At 37.5% G+C, this 16,865-nt stretch overlaps 1 protein-coding gene across 1 annotated transcript in view; it reads left to right on the top strand.

Annotated features, from left to right (window-relative positions):
* STK39 (serine/threonine kinase 39) overlaps positions 1-16,865 on the top strand; it is a 104,806-nt gene that overhangs the window by 48,032 nt on the left and 39,909 nt on the right. Inside the window, exons 11-13 of the mRNA XM_086465400.1 lie at positions 12,365-12,487; positions 12,608-12,640; positions 14,582-14,649. Of these exons, the coding sequence (XP_086321526.1) occupies positions 12,365-12,487; positions 12,608-12,640; positions 14,582-14,649 (224 nt within the window). The remainder of the gene's footprint in view (positions 1-12,364; positions 12,488-12,607; positions 12,641-14,581; positions 14,650-16,865) is intronic.

Below are 16,865 nucleotides of genomic sequence, written 5' to 3'. Positions count from 1 at the left end.
CCTAAACTCTGAATGTAGGTAGGATTTCATGGCAGTCTTCTCAATTGATGGCCCTACCCTTGGGTATCACACTCATCGTGTGACTATGATACTGTTCGTGTTTAGCTATAAAAACAAGCCAGCAAACATAAGTACTTAAAGCAAATGATCTTTTGGGTTTGTGTTTTTTTTTTTTTTAAACAGGTTTCTACTCTTTGTTGACTTGTGCTTTTTTATCCCTTAAAAAAGGGTGTTCTTCAAGAACCAGTAGAGAGAGCTGAAGTCCTGTTAATGCAGAATTATCAATCTTCTTTATGCAGTACACTTTCATGAAAGAAAATGTAATGATCTTAGATTTCTTGACTTTAAGTTGCCAGTGTAATTGATTTAAATAGTGAATAGATGTGGTAATTTACACAAAAATGGTGAAGATTCCTCTATTTCCAGTTCTTAAATGACTTAGGTGCCTTTTCAGTCTTTGCAGTACCTTGTGCGGCATTAAAGAAGAACAAATATTTGCAAGTTTGCATCAGTGACTTTTTTCATTGAAGATAGTTATAAATGTTCCATAAACATGACATTGCACACTTGAGAGCAAACAATAAATAGCTGCTTTGGAAGGCTGTGCTGGATAGCTGTGGATATATATTTTAATCCCAACAGAGCTCCAGTTTAAATTTTTGTTGAAAATGATTGTGAGATCAAAACATGATTTATGAAAGCTTGACCCCAAAGTAAATGAAATATTTTTTGCAGTCATTCTAATGAGAAATTATAACTGGGTTAACAGTTTCTCTCAGTGTTGCCATGTTTGCAGACACCATTTGCATTTGATTTGGAATTGAAAAATTCAGTTGGAATTGATTTGGAATCAAAGGATTTGATGTTCCTGTATCTTTCCAGTGAGATAACAGATATGTATGCGAGAATATTCTCAGCTTTTGCTTTTACTGACTTGGGACAGACCACCTGAAGTGCTAATGACACCTCATCTCCTCCCACAGTAAGGTCACCTTAGAATACTGAAATTCAAACCCTTTAGACTGAGACTTTAGGGCATGAGAGATGTGTACACAAAATAATGTGTTTGCTTCCTAGGAGCTTCCCTAGGTTCTTCAGTCAAAAAGTTCTGTTGTTTCGCATAGGAAATACACATACCAGAAGTGTCGAAAGATCAGCACCTGCAAAGCTTTAAATCATCTGTGTCCTTTCAGTCAGCAATTTGGACAAAACCTAAGCATGGTTATACAATGTAGAGAACCAGTAACAATTAACTTGATGTGGAATATGAATGGTAACTTTAGCAAATTTTCAGGGTTCAGGACCAGGCTTCCTGTCCTTTTCTGCATACATGAATTTTTTCCCCCAGGAAAACCTCCACAGTTCTTGCAAAGGGAAGGGTCTGATATTGTCCTGAGTGATGCCTTGCACATCTTAATTGTTATTTTGAGATGAGAGTTTAAGACTAGTGTCTGGTCCTTAAAGGCCAGTTGTGGTTATTCCAGAATTAGTTTCTGTGCCAGATTAAATTCTTGCTGTAAAAGCAGTGTCTTTAGGCCTCCCTACGCTTTATCAAAAAACCCCACAAACATGCCCACCCCCCTGACCCAACCAAAAAACTTCCCCAAAAAGTCAGCTTCCACCCCCCATTCCTGCATATGAATGTGAAATGCTTAAAGTACTGTCTTTTCCAAGTAGGAGAAAACCAAGGAAAGACTAAGAGGAAGAGTTTTTTTCCCACTATATTTTCAACATGCTGAGTGGCTTAAGAGGAGGGGACACTAACACCAAATTACTGTGATACCTTAGCACCTTTTGAGCACTACAAAGAAGTGCCAGGGTGTTCTTTTAGAAAAATAGTAGTACTTTTCCATTAATAATGATAGTCTGCATAAGTCATGGCGAGAAAAAACAAGGTTCCCAGTTGTATAAAGCACATTCAGGTTTGCAGAATTTTTATGGCTTGCATCAGAATAAAACTGAGACTTTGCATTGTAAGGAACTCAGGGGAATTTAAGAATAGCCAGCAGTGAAGGGATTAGGGTGTTCACATGACCTGTGAAATTGGGTTGGATGAGGACTAGCTTTCTCTTGAGGAAGTACCTCAACTTGTGAACAAAGGATAATGTGTACATGTGGGAATTCATGCTCTGTCTTGGACCGCAGATTATTTTTTTCCCTCACAAATATGATTACAGTGTAGGTGTTCTTATGCAAAGACTGATGTGCTTTTGCATGAATGTATATTGTATATATTATATATGTTGTCTGCCTTTTACCTCAAGCATTAAGCTGTGATTAAATGTGTATCTGTTTTAAGCAAAAGACTTGTGCCATGGTTGGATAAATGTGATGATATGCTGATTTCCTTTGTTGCATTGGAATGCAAATAAATGCATAGGGGCGGGGATTGATATTTGCTTTTGTATCTTAAGAAATATTCAGGAAAGGTTTGCAAGATGGCTAAAGGTAAAAATTACAGCATCTGATTGCTCTACATGTGTACGGAAGGAACTAGTCTGTTTTTTTTGGAGAGAATACACAGAGCAAAATGTTGTGCTAAAACCAAAACCGTGTTCAGTAATGTCCTTTTTCTCATCATTGTTCTTCCTATAAAGTACCTGGCACGGAACTGACATGGTAACTGGCATTGTAAATACTTCTGATGAAGTTATAGGAGAAGTGAAGCTCTTGGGACTTCTGATTTAAAAAAAAACCAAAACGCCTAACCTTATCAATTACCAAGTAATATTGGCACTTCAAAGAGTAATTCAGCATATCTGTTCTATAAGAGCTTCTGGGATCCGTATAGCAGGGAAGTTCTGTCTCCTGTAAGAACCATTACCACAGTCTTAGGGAAAGGTGAAGATATAAAGTATCAGTTGACTGATCTTTCTCTTTTCTGCCTGAAAGTCAGATCTGGGCTTTTACCTGGACAGACTGCAGAAAATGAAAAACATGAGGTGTTTAAATAACCACCTCGTCATTCCTGCTCTCTGGGGCACATGGGATTGTGTGTATCTTGAATACTGTGCTAGCAGATGTAGCTGAGGGGCATCAGTGGTAAAATAAAAGACAACTTTATCTCCAGAAAAAGCTAAGCTAGTTGTGTTGTTTGACTGCAGTGTTTCTAAAAGAATGGGGGGGGGGGGGGGGGAAGCACAGGGGAAAAAAAGAAAAGAAAAAGAAGATATGGATCGCCTTCTGTAGATAGCAAGTGCAAAAAATGGAGGACAGCACTGACTGTTCTCCAGTTAGAAATTAATAGGGAGCAGTGTCAGGGTTCCACAAAGACTTCTGCACATGTTTTTTAAATGGGTGGTGTCTATGCATTTGCCTCTCTCCAGGAATTCAGGAACAAATTACACTTGGGCACCAAGTTACCTATATATGGAGGGCAGCAAGGCACCTTCCATGTTACTGCACTGTTTAATGCTCATTAATACCATCAATTTTGCTTGCACAAATGCATCTTGTTTACCATACTTTTAGGTAACTATACTCCTTTGTGGAGTAGAGTTAAAAATGTTGTTTTAAATCTACCCAGGACTCCATCCCAAATACTCAGTTGCTATTCCTTTAATAGGAATAGCGGAAATAATTGAGATAGTGGGGAGAATCAAGGTTACTAGTTCAGTCATATTCCTGTAGAATGAGGAAAAATAAAATAGATGGATAATATTACTCTTACTGAAAGAATGAATTTTAATGTAGTTTAGATCATGTGCTATACCACCTATGAATTGCAGTGATGTTTTATGGGTGTATGCATTGGTATCTCACAGTGTGTCCTTTTTATGTTTTTTTTAAAATTAGACACTGAAAGAGAATACTAAATCTGTAAGTGAGCCCAGTTTTTTGCTGGTTTGAGTAGTTGTGAGTAAGGAAGTAGATCTTACTATTCAGAAAATGTTCATTCCCTTCCTTGTCACCCTACAAAAATAAACTTGTAAAGAGATTGCAGAAGCAAAAGAATCAGTGATGAATAATAGATTCTTTTTTCCCCAGTCTCGAACGTCTACATATAGCAAGTACATCAGTGCCTAGAAGACAACAATTTAAGTTTTGCTTCCCTGTGTTGTAGCCTGCTTTTCATCAAGCTTTGGGAAATGTGGGCAGTTTCTGCATTCTGGTGCTGGAGTTCTTTCTGTCAGGCTGATTTGGGCTAACCTTCGATGGATGGGATTTACAGTTGCCCTGTTCATCTGGTTAAGCAGACATTTCCCTGTAAAGCTGATGCATGGTATTGTTGGCTTGCAATATTAAATTATCTGTATCCTGCTTTAAAAGGGTGAGGACAAATAGCTCTGGCAGCAGCTTAATTTATTCTTAAATCTGTGTGACTGGTGTATACTGGAATAAGCTTTAACCAACAACAACATATACAACAATAATAATAATATTATGCTTAATGTTTTTGTGGTAATCATAATTTTTTTCACTGACTGAATTGTCCAAGCATTCTCTATCGTAGCTGATGTTCATAATGTCTGTCTTCCACAGCTGTGGTAATGTTGGCAGTGGCTTGTTAAGTTTTTCCTCCTATAAACTGCTTTTGATTGTAGATTACAATGTTCTAAGTGGCTTTTGTGTGGGATGCAGGTTAAATGCCAGTCGTTCAAATTAACTTTTTATTCCCTAGTGCTTTTCTGATTTATGTGAAATACGTTTTCTAATATGTGTTAGTTTATCTTTTTAAGGTGGAAGGCTTTCATTGTTTTCTTTATTAGCTAAAGTTATGATTCGGTTTACTTCCCCTTTTGGAAGGAGCATTTAGGTTTTTAAAACAATAAAACCCAGATTAGAATTGTGGATGTTTTGACTTGTTTCCCTTTCCCTCTGAAGTATTTCCTGAGAGATACACAGTCTAGCGTAAAGAACTACCAATGCTGTGTATTTTGACTAAAGCTGATGGAGAAATTGCATTTATATAGCTACTGCATACAGTGTTAAAGAACTTCCTCCTTACTTTTGTAGAGATACAAGAAGTTTGTTTCAGTTCCATGCTCTGTCTTGGATTTGCTTTGTGGCATTGGATAAATCATTTAATTTGTCCACTACTTTATTTCCTTCTGTAAAATGAGAGAATCAGGAGAAATATATAGAATTTTCTGAACTGCTGTAATTCTGTAATCATTGGGGTGAAACGCAAGCATGCTGCCTTTGATATCAGTCTTCTAGTAGTATCTCAAATGATAATCAGAAATTCCAAATATTTACAATATTGCAAATACAACCCCTTTTGTATATTCTTGCTAGGAATAGTATTAAGGCTGTTGTTGTTACCTTCCATTTGCCTATTCTTCCCTGTTCATCTGTCACTTCAGAAATTAATTTTGGGTCTAGGTTAGTACCGCTCAGGACAATCCTTCTTACACTAGCTTGTAAGAAGACTAATGAAAAGTTATTTGCCATTTGGTTGGAACAAATCAATTTAGAGCAAACTGGATCTGAATGACAATATGGAATTAAAACTACCCATAGCACTAACTGCTAATGTCATTCGAGGATGAGCATCTGTTCTCATGTGGCAGTACTCTTCTGCCAATTTCAGTGCTGACACGAGAGAGATTGGGAAGTCAGACTGAAGTCCATTGACAATTTTAGGCTTGCTTATAGAGGTCTGCAGAGGTATCTTCTCTCCAGCAGGCTGAATCGTGGATTTGCAAATGATATGTCATTATGATAGAAACCATTGATGTAGTTGCCAAATGTTTACAGTCTTAAAAATCCCCCCATAGAAAGAAAAGGGGGACGTCTGTATGTAAACAACAGGAGTTCAAGATAGCATAAATCAGGAAGAATAGTGCATTCTTTGAAGGACAAGGATTTGTCTCTTCTCTCAAGGGTAAAGTGTCAGTGAATCTCATTGAAAGTTGATAAACAGGGCACAAAATCTGGGCTTTCTTTGTTTCTTGATCATTGTATGGTGTCCTTTGAGAGCTATGCAGTACTCATTCCTGAGTTATGTCTTCAAGTTTCCAAGATACGCATGGTTTGAACTTCCTTCCTTGTTGTCTTCAGGTAATTCTTTTCCCTCCCAGGATAATACTAGAAGTTGGGATGAATGGTCTGTCTTGCATACACTTGACATTGTTCATTGACATTAGTTTCCTTTAGCACTCTGAGGATAGAAAAACTCATAATGTTTATGTTTGTGAAGTGTATTTTCAACATACGTTTCAAAAAACACTTTTGTTGAGCAGAGCTGGGAGTCGTAATTTGTCAGAAATACAAGAGATTCTTTAAGTGGGACGTGAGATGCCCTCTGAGACGTTCATCATGTTGCATTGTCTCTCTGAATTTGGGCAGGAATATTTTTGCTGTTTGAGAATACCTTGCTGATGTTACTGCTGTCTGTCTGTGTGATCCCTTCAGATCTGCTGCTGTTCCTATTAGTTTTTCCACAGGTCCCTGCAGTGACCCAGTGAGGTTGAGATTATTGGAAAAGCAAGATGGATACTTTGTGCACTGGTGAACACAGACTTCTATAACCTTCCGTCAGTAGCCATCTAGTTTATTTTTTAGATACCAGTTGAGTGTTAATGTAGGCCATCAAGTCACCATGAAGTCTCCTCATCATTTCTATGTAGTAATTTTTGTGTTGGACCTTTGCAGCATTTTCATTAACTTTTACAAGCTGCAGCATTTCAAAGAGTAGCTTGAGCTGCCCACCACCACAGGAAAGATTCTGTAAGCTTTGCCATAGGGGACTACAGTTTGATGGGAGAAAATGGGATAATCGTTTCCCTCCCTTTCCCCTGATGGGTGTATTTTAATGTTTTTGCTACAAATGCTGCTTGACACCTGAGGCACAGGTTCCTGTTGTTGTATTGTACAATGCAAGTACTTAACAGGCTACAGTTCACTACATGTATGTATGTAACTATTCTTCAACAAAATACTTCTGTGTATTGCACACCTGTTCTTGTAAATTGAAAGGAGACAATTGAAACAGTAAAATATGCGAGAATTTAATCTAGAGAATACACTTTTTGTTTCCACCCTGATGAAGATGCATTTCTAACAGAACAATTCTGGCAGCAGTGCCATTCAGTGATTGCTTATCTTTGTTTCTTTTTTTACTTTTTTTCTTTTTGTCTCCTCACAGGCCTGTTATAATGGCCCTTGTACTTGCTGGAAAAAGTTTTTTGTGTGTTGAAGGTTGTTTAGGCCTGTAAGGACAAAAGGGATATATATATTTACCACAGTCTCTGATGAACACTTCAAGAGTAATCCAAAAGGTTGGAAGGACTTGATTGTGATCAAGTGAAAAACTTCTGAAGATTTTTACTGTAGAGAGTTGGCATACCTTTATAAAAATGTGCTCACTTTAATTCTGTGATGTTTTGTGAGATTGGGAAAAAAAGGTTGGAGCAGAAGATACACGGCGTCCTAGCAAACTAGGACTTGGGGTGGCACAAAAGACAAGGTTTTGGTGGCGAAAGGCAAGTATTGAATAAGAATCTGTTTCTTTAAGGGACTGTATTGCTTTAATTTTATCCTGTGGTTATCAAAAGGTTGTAGGACTCTTAACATTATTTAAAGTGTCTTTGTCTTGATAAAGCAAACATAATATGAAAAGAGGTTTACTAGAAACTAGGGAGATAGGTAAAGTGCTGAAGGGTGCCTTCATGCTAACTTTTTCTTTTCTAAGCGAATATACAACTGGTCAATGCTGGAGCTTATTGATTGGATTGATGGTGACCATTCTTAAACACTTACATATGGTCGTAGTCCCATAAACTGTATGAACATTGCAATGGGTGCTGACCCCTACAGCTGATTCCTATCTAGTGTGGCACTACTGTGCTGGTCTCCAAACTTTGCAATTGTCATTACAATGCTTAAACGCTTATCCTAGATGCATCACTTCTGAAAGTACAAATAGTATGTTGATATGAAAAAAAACAAGTGAGTTTTTCCTGAAGTAAAATTGTGCTTTTTAGTTAAATATTTGATACCAACGAAGTGTGTATCCACACTATAAAATATTTTTCTGTGTTACTGTTCTGTTTCAGAATATAAAATAACGGCATTATGGTATTCATGTTTTGTTGTTGGTTTTTTTGTTCATGAACAAAAGAGGTATTTATATGAGAAAGTACTGTATAAAAAAAGGTACTGGAAGCAGGTAGTTTGACTTGACTCCCCTCCCCCAACCACACCCCTGGCAAATGTGTGCTATGGTAATGTTGATTGTGTGACTTAATTCACGATGAAAAAGCTGGAAAGATGCTTAGGAAAAGGGTTTTTTAATACTGAAAAGCCAACAATATGTTTATTGTCTTTGCATATAGGAAGGGAAGAAAAAATACTGAGCCTATTACTGAAAGCCTAGTGTTTGGGCTGAGTAAATCAAGAAGGAATGGCAAAAGATTGTGTGACAGATGTACAGAACTTAAACTAGCATGCTCATGGAGACAAATGTATGCTGTGTCTGGATGTATTTGTTCCCTCTTCGTATTTATGTCTGTATCCCATTTTGGGAATTTACAATGCTTTCTTACCCCAGATGATTGGGGCAACTGCTGAAAATTATATTCGGCTCCTCCTTTGGTGCAGGCTCTAGCACTTGTGCTAGCTTATGATCAGCTAAATTAAAACGCTGATTTGGCTGCAAGCTGTGTTCTATGTTAATTTTCCAACTGGGTCATCTGCACAGCTGTAGGAGCACAAATGAAAGCTTGAGGAGACTTGGTGTGGCAGATTGTGCACTCCAGTCACGATGCTTCGTTGTGAAGGTTTTAGAGTACGTGATTTTGAGGATCCTGAGGGATTGCTGTTGCCAAAACAAGATGATCCAGCTTCCCTTTCACTGCCCCTTTTGTTTCTGCCTCTTTGCTTATGGTCTTTGCTATTTGACCTCAAGATGGGCTGATTTAACCCACAAATCTTGCAAAAAACTTTTTCAGAAAAGAAAAAAAAGAGTAGTTTTTCTCCCAGGCTTGTGGGTTGAACCTGCTCACTGTACCACCAGGAAGGTCCTGGTGCAGCCCTGATGGACATCTCAGGACTGTGTCTTCCCACAGTGGCAAAATAGTAGATTGTCTTAGTTGTCTTATCTTAGCCCATTAAAGTGGTTCTCTGGCTGTTCCAAATTCAAAGCCTAAAAATCTTTAACTGTATAATGTAGGTTTTATTCCTTTACTTCTTCTGGTGTGTTTTTGCTTTTTATTAGTGTGAGTTAAACATGATAAAATGTTCCTAAAATACTTCACATGTATTACTACCTGTACATATACTAATGAATGCTCTGGAAAAGGCACTAGAAAATCTGAAGGGAAGCAGCACTCTACTAGTATCAAGTGTGTTATGATGAGTTTCTATTATAACAGAAATTTAAGCTAGTGTATTTCCACCCAATATATGAAATAAAATTATACAGGTTTATGATGGATGAAGAGACAATTAATTTATTTGCAGACATGGTGCGCAGCTCTTGCTCTGTTTTGCAGCTAGGGTACATGCCCTCCCTATGTGACTGAGTCTGTGTGGCTTTAACCGCAACTGAGCCTGAGCAAATCCACTGTTAATCAAAAATTGTGCAAATTAATTTGCTGAGTAGTCCAAGTGTTAAGCACACCCACCGATAAAAAAAATGTCATAGACAACATCTTCACATTTTTGAAGGTTGAATAGGTAGGATATTTTGCTTTAGATGAAATTATGATTTCTTTCCTGTGAATGTCTGTGATGGTGGGAATCAGTCTAACTGAAACAGAGTACAAGACTAAACTTTTGTTTTTCTGCCTTCAGAAAAGACACCTTTCAAGAAAATAATTTAACATGATATTTTATTTTGCAGTAATTTATTTTCATTTTCTTGAGCCATTTGTTTATTGCTTATTAAAAGGCAATCTATTTGAAAATGCAATATGCACTCCATCTTCATCAGAAAAGCTTTCTCCCATAACTCTCTGCCAGCATCATTAAGCTCCATTAAAATGGATGCAGAAGAGATTTTGATTAGTGCACGATGTAGTGTGTGAAAGTGTCTGTAAACCATTCTGTTCTGCTTGAACAGCATGCTTTTGGTTGTGGTTGATGTCCTCTCATCGGTTTGCGTATAGCTGTTGGGAAAATGCTTGTGCTGTTAAACAAAAGCCTACACCACGGTTGTTCCTTGAAGGATAATAAATTATGTCCACAAGCACCAGGCAAATGGCCTCCTCGGTAACCTTATGTCTGTGCTAATCCCTGGTGATGTAGACAGTAAGAGCCTACTGATTGTTCCTGGGCTGGTTGCAGCTCAGTAAGAAATTGCTGTGCTACTGCTTCTGATGACTTTTGCTCCCAAACACACACAAGCTTCTTGTACCAAACTTTGAGGCAGCTAGAGCTAAAATTGGTGCATTAGGAGCACGGTATAGGAAACATGGAAAACAGTGCGGAATTTGTCCCTCAAGGATATTCCCCTATGTACTGCATAGGTTTCCCCTTTTCTCAGTTACAAAGGAACACAAAATATGGAGAAACTGAGTAGGACACTCTTATTTGATTGTGCAGGGAAGAAATATAAGGGAAGATTATCATAAGGACTGAAGAAGGTACAGAAATGTGCTGTTTTGGAAACTTTACCCTTTCTTCTAGTTTAGTCTTGGGGAAAGGAGAGGAGAGGATGGGTGTTTGGGGAGTGAAGGAAGGGAGAGAGGTAAAGAGTGCAGACAGATACTAAGATACCCACTTGTGTAATACAAGGTTGTGAAAGAAGGCTCCTAAGTTGATACTCGCTCTCACTGTTGTGGTGTCAGGCCAGCCAGCTCCAAATTGTGCTCCATCCAAATCCACTAGAGGAATAGTTTAATTGCCCAGCTCTCTCTGAAAAGCCGCTTTTGAAGAATTGTGTTAATATCTGCATGACACAGTTTTCTAGAAGCTCACGAGGTCCTTTTAGTGTCCTGTGCTGTTTTCAAGCCACATGTATTTTCCTGAAGTACTAACTGATGGGATTCAGAAGCAGCTGGGAGAGACACATGCTGTGTCTCTCCTCACATTGTGGGTTGCAGCAACTGCAGGGGTTTAGAGCAAAGTTAATACCAGTTTAGTCTTTATGCAAGTTTCATTATGTTGAAAAAAACAGTAATTTTTCTAGTCAGAAATCAGGTATTTTTTTAAAATTTATTTTATTTTTTATTTACACCTTTCTGTTTTGTGAGGTAGCTGTGCTGGCGGAGTGGGTTTCCATCACCACCAAGAACCATCAGGATGGTAGAACCAAATTGGTCAGTGCTCAGAATACTTTAGTGCAAGACATCAAAACACCACAGACAGGAATCTGTGAAACAAAAGTTGAACCACCCTGTTGTATGTTACTGTGGATACTGGCAAACAGGATATACAATTTTGAGCTAAGACCATCTAGTTCATAATTTTTAAAAAAATGTTGTTTTTATTAAATGTCTTCTCCAGCAGATGTTCTTGGCCTGAAAATGCTTTTTTGCCAAGTTAGTTCTCCCTTTTGTGTGCGGTAAACACTTAATTCTTTGTTACTTTCATTCTTTTACTAATGTACAGGCTGTTTTCCTGAATAACTTTTCTCCTTTTTTTATAATTCAAAATGATACACTTTAAGCTTTACAAATTATAGTGCTAGGGAGCTTACCTGTATAAGCATTTGAAGTTGTGCAGTGAGAACTGTGTATTGGTTCGGTAATGTGAAATAATCAGAGAAACTGATTCTAATCTAAACACCAGTGGGGCTGCTGCTTATTGTGCTGTGCTTCTAGCCATCTCATGGGTCTCATAGATGCATACCAAGGTGTGGGAAGAACTGTTGGATGTTCTTTTGTTTTGCTTAAATAGGCTAAACATGATCTGTGGGAAAACAAGTGTGTTGTCAGGCTCTGAAAAAGAGCATGGTGGCATCAAAAGAGTATTTGATTTTCAGATTTAACTGCTGGATACTCCTATTAAGCCATCTTAGACTGTTTGATCTACAGGAGTTAGGCCAACTAGTTTGGTGTGGTGCATGCCTGCCTACCTTCTCAGTCTGCATACAGCTGCTTTTTTTTTTTTTTAAATGACATTAATTTTACTTGTAAAGTACACTTGGTGCCTTTACACATTTTAAAGCTTTTTAGCAGTGAAACTTCTGCTTCCTTGAATAGCTTCCTTTCATTTCAAGTGTTAGTTCGTAGTAAGCAGTTGTCATTTACTTGAGCAGTTGTAAAATATGTCCAAACCCCATTTCCCTATATGAATTTTGCATAGCTTAGCTCAAGGATGATCCTTGAGGTCAGATATTATTCTGGTATGCCAGTGACTCCTTCAGCAAACTAATGAAAGCATATAGAATAAAAATAATGAAGAATTGCTGATTAACCAGAACACCAATAAAGACTAAAGATGTCTGTATAATGGTGAACACTTAATATTTTGGTAGGTCAGAAGAGTACCAGGTTCCAGTGGTCACCTCCATAAAACAGAAGATGGGGACTGGGAATGGAGTGATGATGAAATGGATGAGAAGAGCGAGGAAGGCAAAGCTGCTGTTTCTCAAGAAAAGGTAACTTTTCTTTGTGCCAAGACATTTACACCCTGCAAGATGTTGTGTCTTAATGTTAATTGGTAGTATTTCTGGATCTTTAATGCATAAAGCTCATATCTCACTGCATTTGTTTTCCAGTCACGAAGAGTAAAAGAGGAGGAGAACACAGAGGTAAAAATGCCTTTATCAATTTTTTTCTTTCTTCCAAGTGTATGAGTGAACAGATTTCTTTTTCATTTCTGTTGTTAAAAATGTGAATTGAAGCAGGAGTGTTGTTCTGCAGCCTTGCACAGCAAGTACTTGTGAGGATAGGGCTGTATGCAGTTGGGCCTGTAACACTTGAGCACACAGTGGATAAAATGGATAGGAAATTTAAAGTCACGTTACATTTGTGCCCGGGAAAATTGGTTAAGATAGGTAATTTGGCTGTTTTTAATGAATCTTCATGACTGGATCACATGCTGTCTTTTTGTCAGAGTAACAATGGCTGTTTTGGAGTAGCCAGAAGATCTCCAAATAATTTTTCATTCTTAGGATTTTCATCACAACGTGTAGCTTATAATGAAAATGCTTCATCCCGTATACATTAAAATAGTTCAGTACTGTGGCATAGTAGATTAATTCAGAGGAATAAAATACCATATTGAGTTTCATGGCCCTGTGCTGAGAGTGTGGGAAGCATCACTGCTATAAATAATTGCTTAATAGGATTACTGGCTTACAGCCAAAGTGCTCTTTTAGAAATGTCTGTTCCTTGGGTGGGTGACCCTTGCCACTTCACCTGCAATTTTAGATTCTCTGATTTTCATTGGTGTCATAGAAATCTTCTGAAAGGCTAACAGCTTTGGTCCTATTAGCTCCTGTGATGACCCCAGTCTTTCCATTGCAGAGCTAGTTTACGTAGAGCTTCAGCATCTGAGATGTCTTATGTAAGCTGAGTATGAAAAAGAAAAGGACTTGCACCAGACAGTCTTTTTATGTCTTAGAAATTGAGAGTTCTGCAGTTTGTGACTCAGTTTATACAGGTAACTTTTATTATGAGTCATTTAGTTTATGAAGGAGAAAAAAGCCTCTCTTTGAAGTCTTCTGTTGATTTTTGTTTTCCTAAATGCTCCAGAAGATGACTTGGAACTGAGACTAGTGCAGCTTGTTGCTGTTGGTGTGTGCCTGGTGGTCTTTGGGCTGCACATTCCTATACACTGAAATAATAGGTCCACTGAAAATGCAGAAATAATAGTAGTAGTTTATATGAATGGAAGGAACTTAATTGAAGTAGGAAAAAAATCTAGTCCACTTTTAGTGATTAAATAATTTTCCAAATATTCATTACCTTTTTTTTAAAAAAAATACAATAATAAAATGTAGATCTTGTGTAATGCTTTTTTTTTTTCTTTCTTAAAGTAGCTTTGATGTAGAAAACTGTTGGGAAACAAATGAGACTTTTGATGCAAGTCTACTTTGGGAGGACTTGACTGTAACCTTTGAACAGGTTTCTGTGAGTGATGGCAATATGCCAAGTTTGATATGAAACCATAGTAGGGTGGAGGACCCTGAGATACTCTGTACATAGGATACGCTTTTGCTTGAGACTTCATACAAATGTTAGTTGGGTTGGGGAAGATATCATAGTGTGAGGGAGGAGTGATAGTGTGAAAGATAAGTGTTCCTGATTTTTCTCTGTGAAAGACATTCTCTGAGCTGTGATGCCCACTTTGATATGCTACTAGTTCTTTGCAGATGAGTAGACTTCCTTAACAACCAAAACTATTACACAGAAATAATATGAGTAGTAGCTTAGTGTTCTCACTATATGCATATTATTTAATAAGTTATTGGAGCTTTGATGCAAGGTGGATTAAAGTTCTTAAACTCAGTGCTTTAGTGCAGGCCTTATCATTTGTATCTCTGTAATTGAAATATGGCAGTTTTACTGGTATCAGCTATATTTTAGACTGCGTTATTGAAAGTCTTTAAAAGGTTTTGAGAGTTAGAGGATGTGTAAAATATTCTGTGCTAACTTCAAACTGTTAGCATGGCAAGTATTTCAGGTTGGTGTTTTTTTTTTTTTTCCTTTGGCATCTTTGTAAGACTTTTTGCCTTTTTCTTTAATAGTCTCAGCCTGCTGTTAGTGATGAATATAGTGAAGTTCCATGTGCAGTGAATCTTGTCTTAAGATTAAGGTAAGAGATTCTTGTATTTGTTTTAGCATTCATTTTTAGTTGGCTGTGTTATTCTTGATGTCCCTCATTACTTTCTTAATATTAACGTAAAGTGAATGTTAACCTTTTTAATATCCCAGTATAACCAGTATGAATAGTGTTTCTGTGACTAATTGCTGTCTTTTAATTGCTTACTGAAATAGTGCAGAATGAAAAGCAGAATATGAATGTGGCTTCAGGCTAAGTGTACCCTTCATTAAGTATTTTCTTTCTTTTTTTCTTTGCAATGCAGGATCACAGTGAGAGATTTTTAATGAGTTTCTTTCACACTTCAGCAGTCAGCCCCTGACAGAAATAAACCATAGCTGTATTACAAGTTGCCTACTCAAAATGTTTTTCACTGGCAAGTTTGATCAGCCACTGTGGAGAAGTGACAGATACTTTTGAAAATGGATACAGATAGGTTATCTGACTTTAATTTATACATAGTTAAAATGAATCAGATTATCTTTAATTAAAATAAATTTATAACTAAGATTTGAATTGTTTATTTATGTGGTCTAGTTCTTGGATAAAAGTGTTTTTTCATAAGAACCTTTGATAGCTTTTTATGTATTTACCACCACTTTCCTTAAATCACTAACTTAGTTAAAAGCTTACTGCCACTCAGTTTAAAACTTTTTTACATCCAGTTTGTATTGACAGTGTATCTATGAGAGGTTGTAAACTTTTAATTATTGTTACGGGGAAAAGTTAAATGTTACAGGTTTTTTATGCTAACAAAAAGATAAAAAGTCAAATAGAGAAGTATTTACAAAATTACAATCAGTGTGTTAGAAACAAATAGCAGATTTATGCATCAGAGGTAGCTTTAAAACAGTAACATCAAAACCTGTTAGTAAACAGAATAAAAAAATCTACCCAGAAGAGTGCCCAGTTCCAAAATCTATTATCTTCCCTTTTCCCTTCTTTGACTACTTTTCTAGTGACAGCTGCAAAAAAATTGCATGGCTGCCAAAGGTTGTTTACTGAAGGGAGGAGTAATAAATTTTATTGTGGGGAGAGGAAAGACTTAGAGATTATTTGGAATTGGTTTAGTTGTCCAATTTACGTAACTGCCCAGTTATGCTATTAATATTATTTTTCATCTCTCTGCTGGCAGACAGGTAGATGAAACCATTTACAAACCAGACCAATTTATACTGCTATGGGGATGTACTAGTGAGGTGCTTTGGTTATTTTTAAATTATGGTGAAACCTATAGAGTGATTAGCTTCTAGCCAGTTACTTGCAGTATTGGCACATCCACAGGGCAAGCATTTTAGTCCTGCAAGTACAGTGAAATTTCAGGGATTATGCTTTCAGTTTTCTGCAGCTTTTGAGACAGAAGTGAACGAGGATTGATTCTAGGAGACTTGAGTTTCCAAACTCTTTATTTGTACAATGAACTTGTGTTCTTGTTAAGGAACCTCTTAATTCATAGGTGAAAAAATTTCCTCCCCCTACCATCCCTAAAAGCAAGTCTGTAGTAACTAGATTAACGTGTCTCAATTATGAAGGTTTAGATGGTTATTGGTAGAGAGGGAAGGAACAGGATTTTCAATTTTAGGAACCAGAAAGTTTCCTTAAAACAAAATAGTCTTGAACAGCAGATACAGTATGGGGCCTGGGAACAATTTTAGGGGTGTCTTGGAAAAAAAAATCTGATGCATAATTTTGTGGAGCGAATTTTGTTAATTTAAGCTGACCTACTTTCAAGGCAAGAACACTCTGCAGTGCAAACTCCTGGCCCTGTGTGAGCTCTGGCAGTGTCCTGCCTCAGTGGTAGGCGATGGGCTGAGTTACGCATCTTTGCACTGTGTGCCTGGGTTTCCTTCTGATGGAAACTTGAGCATATGAGTAGGGTCACAGCTAGCACATAATCAATGTGTGAGTGTGGGTGGTTGTGGGGGAATATAGAAGTGCCGTGTATACCAAGCAGAATTCTTTCCCTTTGGTTGGGACTTTGTGAACTGCATATCTGAGAATGAGGGCTACAAGCTCCTTATACCTCTGTCCAGTGGTATATGCCCACATTCAGAGTTAGTACTTAAGCATTTATTTATATTTGCTACTTTAAAGGCAAGAGTTGTTTTGTTTATGCAACATTCACGGAAATTCAGGGCAGCAACTTGCCGGCTGCTGTATGCATTTGTTTAGCAAGGTAGCTCTGATGGCATTTGAATAGTTGTGCTTCC

The sequence above is a fragment of the Leptosomus discolor genome, chromosome 5, assembly GCF_034619465.1.
Source record: "Leptosomus discolor isolate bLepDis1 chromosome 5, bLepDis1.hap2, whole genome shotgun sequence".
NCBI lineage: Eukaryota > Metazoa > Chordata > Aves > Leptosomiformes > Leptosomidae > Leptosomus > Leptosomus discolor.
This window is presented reverse-complemented; position numbering and strand designations above follow the sequence as displayed.